The sequence below is a fragment of the Scomber scombrus genome, chromosome 11 (assembly GCF_963691925.1).
Source record: "Scomber scombrus chromosome 11, fScoSco1.1, whole genome shotgun sequence".
Taxonomy (NCBI): domain Eukaryota; kingdom Metazoa; phylum Chordata; class Actinopteri; order Scombriformes; family Scombridae; genus Scomber; species Scomber scombrus.
Genome location: NC_084980.1, coordinates 21,777,529 through 21,789,591, shown reverse-complemented (window position 1 = coordinate 21,789,591; position 12,063 = coordinate 21,777,529). Strand labels below are relative to the sequence as shown.

The 12,063-nt window shown below is 38.6% G+C and overlaps 1 protein-coding gene across 1 annotated transcript in view; it reads right to left on the bottom strand.

The window, feature by feature from the left end:
• The window catches only part of st6galnac5a (ST6 (alpha-N-acetyl-neuraminyl-2,3-beta-galactosyl-1,3)-N-acetylgalactosaminide alpha-2,6-sialyltransferase 5a), a 44,611-nt gene that overhangs the window by 31,794 nt on the left and 754 nt on the right, over window positions 1-12,063 (bottom strand). The window contains exon 2 of the mRNA XM_062428240.1: window positions 11,764-11,973. Within this exon, the coding sequence (XP_062284224.1) occupies window positions 11,764-11,973 (210 nt within the window). The remainder of the gene's footprint in view (window positions 1-11,763; window positions 11,974-12,063) is intronic.

Genomic DNA, 12,063 nt, shown 5'->3' with positions numbered 1-12,063 from the left:
CCCTGATCAGCCATTTTCTCGTTACATCACACACAAGAAAAAGCAAGAATCATTCAGCCGCAAATATTCATAGAGTTTTAAAATCATTCACTTATGTAAAAGTACCAATAAAACAATGTTAATTTACTCCATAACAAGTCCTGCATTCAAAGTTTTACTCATATAAAAATACATAAGTATTATCAGCAAAATTGACATAGAATATCAAAAGCAAAAGTACTGGTTCTAAGTCTATCTATCTATCTATCTATCTATCTATCTATCTATCTATCTATCTATCTATCTATCTATCTATCTATCTATCTATCTATCTATCTATCTGTCTGTCTATCTATCTATCTATCTATCTATCTATCTATCTATCTATCTATCTATCTATCTATCTATCTATCTATCTATCTATATATAGTAGTTTAATCTACTGGTTCCCAACATATGGTTGGGACCCCTCCAGATGATTGATATAGTCGGTGAAAGAAGAAAGAAAAAAGAAGAAAAGAACAAAGTTCTTATACACAAATCTGTATTAATTATTCAGACTTTTGTTACTGTAAATGTTTGCTTTGTTGTGAATTACTGGATGATTTGAACTGTTTAAGCCTCAACAATAATTTAACATTACATGTTAACAACTCATTGTGTCATTTTGCTAACAGCTCATGGACTTGTAAAATATTTGGTAAGGGACACCGACTAGTTAGGAACCAGTGGTTGGATATATTATCCAATGTTTTTAATGTCACATTTCAGAATAGTACTCGTTTTTTAACCTCAATGAGATAAAAAAGTAACTTTTTAAGAGTCCTGGCCAAGACAGAAAGCAACAGCAATTTTTATTTATAGACAAAGGACATAAAACAGGCAACACAAAATATGTCTCAAAATACACATTACTTAACTAATGTGCTTAGTTACTTTTTACACAGCTATTTGCTCTATGGTCAAACTCTTTGTAACTTTGAATGTTTGATGGATGTCTAATGTTAATGCCGATGCAGTCCATACTGTACCTCACAGTTATAGCTGAGCGTCTGATGCTATCATCATCATCATCATCAAGACTTTTTTTGCATTATTAATGAGACGATGATGGAAGGAGGAATTAACACTGCAAATTGACTCATCTTCAGCTCATAAATAGGCAGATAGTCTTCTGCGTCACTGAAATGAGCCTCTACATCTGTTAATGTTATTTGCTGAAACCAGCTGTCTTTGAATCATTCTTCTTCTTTGTGTAAAAATTACAATTAATCATGTTTGCAGTTAAAAACTTCCAGTACTTTCTTCTCAGATCTCCATGATGTTTTGTTTGTGTTAAATTGAGTTTTAGAGAATTAACAGTGATCTTGGGGGAAGTTTGGGGATTTTGGGGACATGTCTAGGCTCTATAAACCAAAGCAGAGCAACTGAAAGCTAACTAGTTTTTTTTTCTTCTTTCTTTTCTTTCCAATTTCACTCAAAGCTCCATTTGTTTATCTTGACTGCAAATAACAGGAGTTTCAAACAATCCTGAAACAAGTTGAGTTCATAAATAAGAATTTAATTCCCTGCTGGCATGATCAGAAAGATACACAAGTGCTGTTCCAAATGTTTACTGAGGAAATAATTTCAGTTTTTATTGAACTGTTTTTGTTTCACTGGCAAACAATGCATTTAATTTATTTGATTACAAAAACTGAGAGAGCAATCTTTTAAAAGAAACCTGCCTTCTGGCTCATATTAAACATGGATCCCACCTGATTCTGATCTTATTATCTCAAAGCTTAAACAGCCATTGATTCAACAAGGAAGCTTTCAAGCTATGATTTAGTTGAGCTGTTATTTGTGTCAGAAATACCTGTTGAAGGTCCGACTCAAACTTATTGTCTGACAGTGTAAAGTACGGCGGAAACGTATGATTATTTTTAATTGACGATTAATATGTTGATGATTTTCATGATTAATTGATTAGTTGTTTGTTCAATTAAATGTTAGAAAATGATGAAAATTGTCAATCATTGTTTCCCAAAGCCCAATATATAACCTAAAATGTCTTGTTTTGTCCCAACCAACAGTCCACAACCCAAAGATATTCAGTTTACTGTCTAAGAAGAAAACAGAAGAAATTACTTAAATCAATAAGAAGATTATCAAAGTAGTTGATGATTATTTTTCTGTTAATCGGTGCAGCCACAGTGTCAAGTGTTCAAGTTTGTCTCATTATCTTTATTTAGCACATTAGGAAAGAAGCACAAGTAAGATTTTTCTTATTTTACTGTTTTTTGTCAATGCAACCTGCATTTTCAAGATTATAGATTCCTCTTGGCTTTGATGAAACTTAGCTACAGTTAACACGACCTTCACTGTCTTCATGAACGCTTTGATCAAATATAAAATGAACGTTAATGTTTCGTATTTTTATAAAAGGAGGAAAGAAGGATTTTGATGAGACAGTGTTGAGCCAGTGAGGGTTTGACCACATCAACTGCACTCTGTGCCTCCCTGCCGAAAATCAATTTAGTCGTACTGACCATCGTGAAACTTCCTGTGATGACCTTAATGGCAGTATGACCTACTTGCCACTGCCGAGGCATGTCCAAGATCTCAGTTAAGTTAAATCTATCTAAACTTTATCTAGTGCTGCACCTTAAGACCAAAGTATTTCAAAGGGCAGTGGTTAAATGCTCTTTTGTGAAGTTTTGATGTGAAGGAATGTGCCAAAAGTTTCTACAATTTTTAGACATATCAACACAGTGACTGATGTGGTGAGCACAGGTGATAAAATGGGCCATCATCTTTGTGTTGGCAGAAATTAATGAAAAAGACACCTGCATCAAGTTCTGACCATTAAGATTTTTGCCAACTGACAGACTCTCCATTTACTTCCACTCCATATTTTAAAATGAAATTAGCATAAAGAGCCAGAAGATTAATTGATTAGTTAATTGACAAACAATTATTTGGCAACAATTTAGACTATATTAACTCATGTTTCTGTTTTTTTTTAATTGTTGCTTGGACAAAACAAGCAATCTGACCCCCTGTGTGGAAGCGCTTGCATTGTTTATTTAGGTTTTTTCATTACTTTGTCGCCCGTATACAACATGGCTTTTTCAGCGCAGTGGACGATGCATTATTTGAAATTGTTCTGAGAGAGAAAGGACTGTCTATCTGCCTTACACTACAGAGATCTGGCGTCCCATAACAGACCCTGCTATTGATATAACCTGAATTAATGTGGAGCCCGTCCAGTGGAGAGGAGGGACAAAGGAAGTGGAAGCAGCTCTGTGTGCATGCAGGAAAAATGCTTACTCCTCAACGCCTCTGAAATTGTAATCAGTGGGCTTGTCAGAGAGTGTAAGAGACCAAAGAGCCCTCCAAGAGCAACCATGACACATTCTCCTCAATGGGTGGATGATGGGATATGCATCAAAGTCCACTCTGTAATTGGGACAGTTTCGACTGAAGGCTGACGTCGTGGTGGAGGCAACGAGTTCGTGTCACATCAGCAAAACACTAGAATGCTACAACGGGCAGTTTCTGTCGTCTTCGCTCTCTGATGCTCACAGTCAAGGTTTCCTCTATGACTTTTGCTTTGTCATTTTTTGTTTTTAATTTTAGCCAACAACTCCATTGTTATGCCAGTCCATGTCTCCATAATTAATAACCTTGGCATCTAATTCGCTTCTAATCTGGGGGGTTAGAATAATGCTAACGGCATACAGAAAGAGATTACGCCAAAATACAAATAGCAGTTTGATCAGTCCTCTCACCCACCGTGGAGGACATACTCATTAATCTTGCCTAAAGAGCTGAGTAATGTAGCCAGCCTCGTGTATCTGCGGAGCCACAGGAAGGAAAAGCTAAGAAATTGGGTTTTATTGAAAAGCTTTCTGCCAGCCGTCTCGTTGCATCTGCTCTCAACGATGTGAAAGGCAGCGGGAGCTCATCATCTATCTCCTGATGTTGTGCCAAAAGGTATCATCCATTTATCATAGTTTAACCTTTTCAGATCCTTCACAGGTCTCTCAGGAGCCAAATAAGGAGAGCGCCCCACAGGCTGCAGCTTACCGAGCACCAAAGGTTAAAACATGGAGAAGCATGAAAACACCATTCAGCTCCTAACACATGCCTCAAGAATTTTCCCTCAACTTCCTTTATGTTGAAAATGTATGACTTCTCCAGTGATTCCCCCACCACAGAATGCCAAAAGGTACCAAGTGTGAGATTACTCCGTCGAGGGAATGCTTATCGAGAAGCAACATGCCCCCCACCCCCCACCCCTCATTCATCCATAATTGCTTTACAGGCCTGCATTGGAAAGAGCCTGAAGCTGTGTTATGTTTGGCGGGAGCAGAATGCACTGGAGATAAGTTGAAATCCAAGACTATGCCCCAATGGGGACCGCTGTGGCATAACGAAACCACTATTCTCCTCAGTCGAAACAATTCATTTTTAGCATTCTAACGAAGTCTCTGCATAAAAATAGTGGTTATCTGTTGCCAATGTTTCGTGCTGTTCATGTTGTAATTTAAAACTCTGAATGGTACAAAACATAAAGACAGACCTCACACACACACATGCACAACTGTATGCACATACACACCGCGCTACAGATTTCATAAGGCTGCTAGCTCACATAAAATGACTACAGAGTCCTTGGCCATAACGGCCTAATTGGGGAGTTTTCTGTCTCGCTATCCAGCTGGTTGATTGCATAGCAAAATCCTAATGAATGGTGAAAAATGGCTTTGTGCGCAGAGAAAACCATAGAAGATGTGGCTGTCTGAGATGAAATATTAAATATCTCACTTCTCCAGCTGTCACAAAAGCTGTGGTTGGGAGAGAGAGATGCCTTGTCATGTCTCCTTGGCACAGATGGCTTCGTTCTCCTTGGTTTATGCCTTCAAGCAAAATGTACCTAGTCAGAGAGTATTTCCAGCCCATATATGTCTAAAACCGACTCTGGGCAGAGTTTGTGAAGAAAAAACTGCTTTGTAAATTTATCGTGCTATCTCAGTGGGACTGTCTGCAGCTTCACAACAATTTCTGGTAACTTTTTGTTTTGACACGATAGCTGTGTGGCTTTGTCTTTACTGAAATATCTCAACAACACCTGAATGGATTGACATTGAATTTGGTACATTCATGATCCCCAAAGGATGAATCCTACTTATCATCTAACTTATCATCAAGTGGCAGCATTAGAGCAAACATTTCCCTTTCCAGCTAAATCTAACCAGTTCCAATCAAGAGATTTACATTTGTGGTTTTGAATGAAATATCAACAACAACTGGATGGATTGTTATTAAGTTTGGTACACACATTCATGTTCCCCTCAGGATGCATTTGAATAACTTTGGTGATCCTCTGACTTTTCATCTAACACCACCATCAGGTCAAATTTTTTACTTTGTCCAATACTTAGTTTTAATGTACAACCAAATACCTGCAAAACTATTAACATTCCCATCAACCTTAGTTGTACTTAATTTAGTGCCAATTAGCAAATGATAGTATATTAAAACACTAAATAAACTAAAGTTGCAATGATGGTAAACAGTATAACAGTATGTTAACGTGCTGACATCCCCATTTACCTCATAAATATAACTATATACTCCTTTGTTAAGAATCCAAAAGTTGGACATTAATTATATGAAAAACATCTATCATGTCTTCTTAGACAGAAAAAAGTCAGCTCTGTTCATCCCTTTCCAGCATGACATCTGGATGCCTCTCATCTTTGATAAGACTCCTCGTTCTCGTTTGCTCTGAAATCTCCCCTATAGCCTCATCTCCAACTGACTTGCAGGATATCAGGTAGCAATCTGCATGATTCTGCTGTCAGAGAGGCAATCAGAAGGAGACGGTTACGCTGTCTCGTCCTTCCATCTCCTAGGGGAAACAGGCGAGAGTAGTTTCCTGTCCTTCTCCACCTCCTTCTCCTCACTGACAAAATAAAACGGAGGAGAGAGTAGAAGAAAGGAAGCCCCTGGGATTTGGTTCTCTATCTTTTGCTCTCGTGCCGGTTTCTGCCTCCTTCACTTTCTCATCTCATTCTCTCAGGCTGAACTTTTCCTGGGTCCTATATTCTCTTTTATCATTCTTTCAGTCCTTACCCTTTCCTAGTTTTGTCCTCTTCTCTCATTCTCTTTGCCCTTACACTACCAGAGTTTCTTTGCCTTTTCATCTCGTTCCTAAAGTTTCTTTCTTTGCTTCCTTATCTCGTGCTTCGCCTGCACAGCACATGTCCAGGCTAACCAATGCTGCTGCACAGCTAGAAATAAATTACCCTTCACTCTGACCCAAATCAAACATGTTGCAAAGAAAGTACTTGGTGTGAAGGACACATAAATACGTTCTGTATTTGAAAAAATATCAAAATATTTCAGTTCATAACCTGATGATGGTGATAAAATCATTTTAAATGTTCTGGTACGATCTGTTTTAGCATCTTGGCCAACAGCCTGTATCAGTCTTATAGTCTACAAAATGTTTTCTGGGTTCTGATGAGTTGAATACGCTGGAAAACGGGGAAGATAAAGTGAAATGGTGAGAGGCTGACTGGGACTGCACCCTGTGTGCAAGTCAGCTGACATCTCGAAAAGATCAATATGGCAGAGAGGTCAGCGAGTAAAGATGAAAAAGACAAATGTTCATGTCAAGGGTATTTTTTTCCAAACAGAGATCATTCTGAACCGCAGGAGAACAAATACATACAATATATATACACTCAAAGATCCTCCATGTTGTCAAACTGCAGGAAGGACACAATGGCTTGGAAAACTGAATACTAAGAATTTGAAGGTTGCACTGCATTATGCACTGCCACATGCTGTAGTAGCAAAGTGCATTTAATCATAAAGCATTGACTTCAGCTTGTGGTTGAAGAATGTGAAGCGTGACAACAATAGCAGGTTTGAAGAGCCATAAATGCTGTTCAGTAGAGCCATGGCCCCTAATTGATGTTCCTCATAGCCAAAATGTCAATAAGTTTATTGCCAAGAGAAAAAAATTAATTGGTAGTTTTCTTATGATGCTCTATTGGTCGTCAAAAAATAAATAAATAAAAAATAAAAAATCATTTCTAATCCATAGTTGGGTTTACTGCCGCATTACAGACAAATCCTCTTCAAATCAGGACGCACACGGTCACTGCATATTGGCATTTCAGGCAGTGAGGCAAAAGACGCTGCTGTGTGCCATCTTGCTGTCTTAAAATACTCAGACTCATATTTCATATTTATTTGTGTGCCACTTGAAATCTCAGCGAACTGCATGACTTTGCCGTGCAATAAATCTCATTCAGAGACCAAAACCTAAACAGCCTCGGGCATATTGACCGAACCTCTGGACAAATATTACTGAATTTTAATGTTTTGAAGCAAACCAGCTCCACAGTCCACATCACACACTGATTTAGACAAAATCAAAACACTAAAGGTTAACACATTTAAAGCAAAATTGAATGTTTTACAACCTGGGATTTATTGTAATAGTTTGGGGGCATCATTGCTATTGGTTTCAGTGTTAAGATAAAAGTGTTGCTCACTACATCATACCACATTACTGAGATCTTGGGATTACAGCCGTTATATTGGAGTCCATTACTAAATGAGTGACAAATAAGCTGGAAAAATCTAAACCAGTGATTTTTGTTGTTGTTTTAAATACTGTTTTGATGTCAAACATTGTTAAACATTGTTCTAAAACTTGAAGTCAGCATATGGAAAATGCTGCCTTGTACGGATGTATTTGAGAAATTTCCAGATTCCAGTAGAGAATGAGAAAAAGAGGTGAAATCCTATAACTACTGTTTGTTAATTTAGCCTCCAGAGCTGACTGAAGTCTGCTAAAGGGCAGCTTCCCAAAACTTGCCAATCACAACAGAGTGGGCTCATTGGGAGGGGGTAACAACCTCCTTTTGATGAACCCATTCAGGAGTTTTACTTATTTTGCCAGGACAATCTGTGTTCTTCTTCACTGTTTACCTTCTCCTACAGAGCAAATACAGTAAGGTAGCATGGCTGCGGAAAACTAGCCTACTGATGATTTCGGCCCTGTCTGTCAGTCACATGACCTTTGCCTTGCAGCTCTCGGTTGTTGAGAGTCTGGCCATGTTTTCCCATGTAGTGTGTCACAGTAGAAAACAACCATGACAGCATGTAGGACGCCTCATGATGTCCAAGTTTTTTGCTCTTTCATGCTTATTAAATTTCAGTGAACCTGTAAATGTTTGACCGTCACCTTCAGGTCAGGAGCATTAATCACACCTGTGAGTGTGACGTCAGCCTCTCCACTCGCAGCCCACCCACACAAACTTCCTCTTTCTACCATCTGAGAAGGAAAAATACAGAGCTCACCTTCTGACTGACAATGAATAGTCCAAGGTTCGCTTTCATTCATAAAACTATAATTACATACACTTACAGTATGTTGTTATACACTTTATGAAAAACGAAGAACTATAATTGGTCTATGGAAGAATTTATCGCCTAATCTGACACAGTGATCATCTATAAAGACTGCAGTCTGATTCATGTAAACCTAAATTTAACATTATTACTACAACCAGGTATTTAGCCTCCAACATCCCTTAGAAGAAGTGACGATCAACCACTGTTCAAAAATGTCCTCACGCTCAAAGTCTAAAACTGAATACTGAATAAATGTTGGTAACAGATAGTTTCAGTAAGAATTGTAATGTTTCTTGTTTGTTTTTAAGTCATCACTGTATCCCCACTTAATGGCCACTTCAACATTATGATATACATACATGATCATAACTAATAAAAAGAGGGCAACAAACTGTAAAATATAAGATAAATATAAAATTAGAGCAATTACTTTCATTATTGATTCATCTGCTGATTATTTTCTGGATTAATCGATTAGCTGTCTGGTTTATAAAGTGACAGAAAACAGTTTCCTCGAGACCAAGGTGACATCCTCGAATGTCTGGTTTTGTCCAACTAACAGCAAAAACCCCAAAATATTCAGGCTACAATGACATAAAAAACAGATAAGCAGCAAATCCTTGAACGAGACATGCTGAAACCAGAAAATTAGATTTTTGTTTGAAAAATTACTCAACATATTAATCAATTATCAAAATATCAATCAATTAATCAAGTAATTGTTGCAGCCCTGCATGAAATGCAAAAGACAGATTTTTCTTAACAGATGTAGCAGAATACATCAGCTAAATACAGCCTGTCATGTGTGAATGGTTGTGCGTTTACTGTTCTCACACAAAAGGTCACCAACATGCAGAAACTGAAAAGGGAAACAAGCAGACAAGCAGCTTTTCTGCTGAGAAAACATCTGGTGCAGCTGAACTTTTCTGCCATCAGTGGAGAACATTTATGATTTCCACACTTGTTGGTTTCTGCACCAATGAGATTTCTTTTAATAAATGATGGTTTTACCCTCTGTTGTAAACCTGCATTACTTTGACAAAAGATTAAGTGACTCTTCAGAACCTCTGGTGTTTATTTTGGCAAAAGTGAATTCACCAGCCAGGCTTTTAAACATTTAGGAACAATGTGTTGACTCACAAATCTGTCTAGAGTCGAGGTTTTCAAAGTGGGACTCTGGCCTTCCTGAGGGGGGTGATTTATCATATACATCATCAAAAGATCACATAGAATAGCCTAAATGTGTATGATTTGGTTGAAAAGATAATCAAGAGATAGCTTACGATAGTTTTGGGGAATTTACTGTTTTCCCCACTTTCTCCAGAATCAGAGTCGAATAAATACCTTCAGACAGATATCTTTTATGCATTTGGCGTAGTCTGAAGTATGTCAAACATCAATATCAGGCTATCTTGGCTCAGTTGTTGGGTGTTTATGGGATCAAATAACATAATGATGATCTCATAGGCTTCCAGGAATTGAACGAATCTAAGCAAGTAACCTGGGGGGTGAGGGGGAGGCCCACAGTCTCAGACTTTGAAAAGTAGGTAGCTTATACAGGTTCTTGCTGCTTATTTGTCTCAATCACACCGGCTTTCAAATGACTCATATGCAAACAAACCCAGTCTTATATCAAAATACGTGACAGTTACTTTGGACATTTTTTTCATTTTCAGCATTAACATGCGTTTTGATAACATTCTTCGCGAGTAATGTGCATTTTATTCTTTGTTCAGTGTATTGACTTGATGTTTAGTTTTTTTTAGTTGTTACGAAGACTTTTTCAGGCTTTCTTTCATCGCTAGGGTGGTTGCTATGGACACTGCCTTTGCTGAAGCCACGTATTACATGTGGTTTGAATAATTGTGTTTTAAGTTGTGTAGTCATCTGAGCCGTTGTGTTATTTTATGTAACAGTTTGATGATTTTCTTTCAATAAAAAATGTAGATTTCAGAGCGCCGCAGGAATTAATTGAATTTGAAATCCAGAATCTGAAGCTTTGGGATCAGCTGACAGGAGGACCTTCCCGGAAGTATTGTCCTCAATGTCACTATGTTAAGGTTTTCTTTTCATTTTCAACACAAAAACATGAAAGTGTACTTGATCACTCAACAATAGGATAGATAGTTTTAGCAAAATATTTTGGGGCATTATTTTGGCCAAAACTATCTTCAAATATTACATTTTCAACTGGGAATAAATGAAATATCAGCTACATTGTTTTCAAAGACAGAAACTTGACAATCATGACGTGGAAGCAAGCCAATAGAAAAGAATTGGCCTATATATGTGTCGGTGTGCTTGTGTGTGTGTGCTTGTGTGTGTGTGTGCGTGTGTATATACAAGCACCTCAGAGTTTTAGAGCTGTTACTGTGAAACTAATAGTTTTATGCTGTCAACGCTGTGTAGCTATGACACATTTAGATGTGAGACTGGGTTGATGCAAATTAACTTATGACATAAACTGATGACTTCAAGCTTATTTTCAGCAGCCAACAGATACTTTCCATGAAAGAGAGATGGCAGCACTGATTAACCCGACTTCCCATTCCTCTTAATCTTCAACATCTCAAATCAAAGATAGGAGAACTCTTGCATCCATGGTTTGGGTCAGTGGTGAAAACTGCTACTGCAACAGTCTATCAACCAAATTGCCTGCAGAGAAGCACACTGTTTTGTATGTTGCCTTAAAAAAGCCTTTACAAGGTGATTAGGTCTGCTTTACTTGCAGGGCCTTTGCTCCCCTGCTACTCACATTGATTGTTTTCTCCTGGCTTGGTAAATAGATAGAAGTCGATACACCCCTATGGTGACGTCAGGGTTCACCTAGCTGCAGGTCTACTGGGCTTATCAATTAGAGCAAAAATGCAGCCAAGGATTTCATTTGTTGCCTAAGCTGTTATTAGTAACGACAGGTGGGTATTGAGTATGGCGCAACACTGTGCTGGAGAAAATTGTGATAAATGACAGAGGGGAGGCTATCTCTCTCTAAAGAGCCCTGCAGATAGATGACTGCTGGTCATTAGACGGGAAGAAAGGTGTGTGTGTGTGTGTGTGTGTGTGTGTGTGTGTGTGTGTGTGTGTGTGTGTGTGTGTGTGTGTGTGTGTGTGTGTGTGTGTGTGTGTGCGTGTGTGTGTGTGTGTGTGTGTGTGCGTGTGTGTGTGTGTGTGTGTGAGTGAGTGTTTCAGGAGGATAAAGTAAAGATGCAGTGCAAAAATAGGTTCCTAATGGATGAAAATAAAACTGGCTTCACCTTCAAACGCGTTTCTGGTCTAGTTGGCACTGCATTTAGATTTACATTTGAGCATTTGAAGCTGTTCATCTGCCCGTTATGGGAGACGCTGGCAACCACATCTGTTTACCTTATGGTCGATGATGCCACTGTATCCCTGGAGGACCGGGGGGTGAGGCTTGGCCACCCTGACGGAGGCTTCAGTGGGCCGCCGCAGCTGTTCATGCTGTCGGATGTGAGTATCGTTAGAGTCCCTGGAAGCGCTGCTGAAGTTGCCGTTGTACACAAGGAACAAGCTGGCACACAGGAGGAGCACGAGAAGCACGGCTACCCCATGGCGCTGACACAAAGACACAAGCAGATGCTGACAAATTAGTCCTGTTGCACTGGACTGAGTTTAGTCTCCTCACCTATAGGCTTCATCATGGAT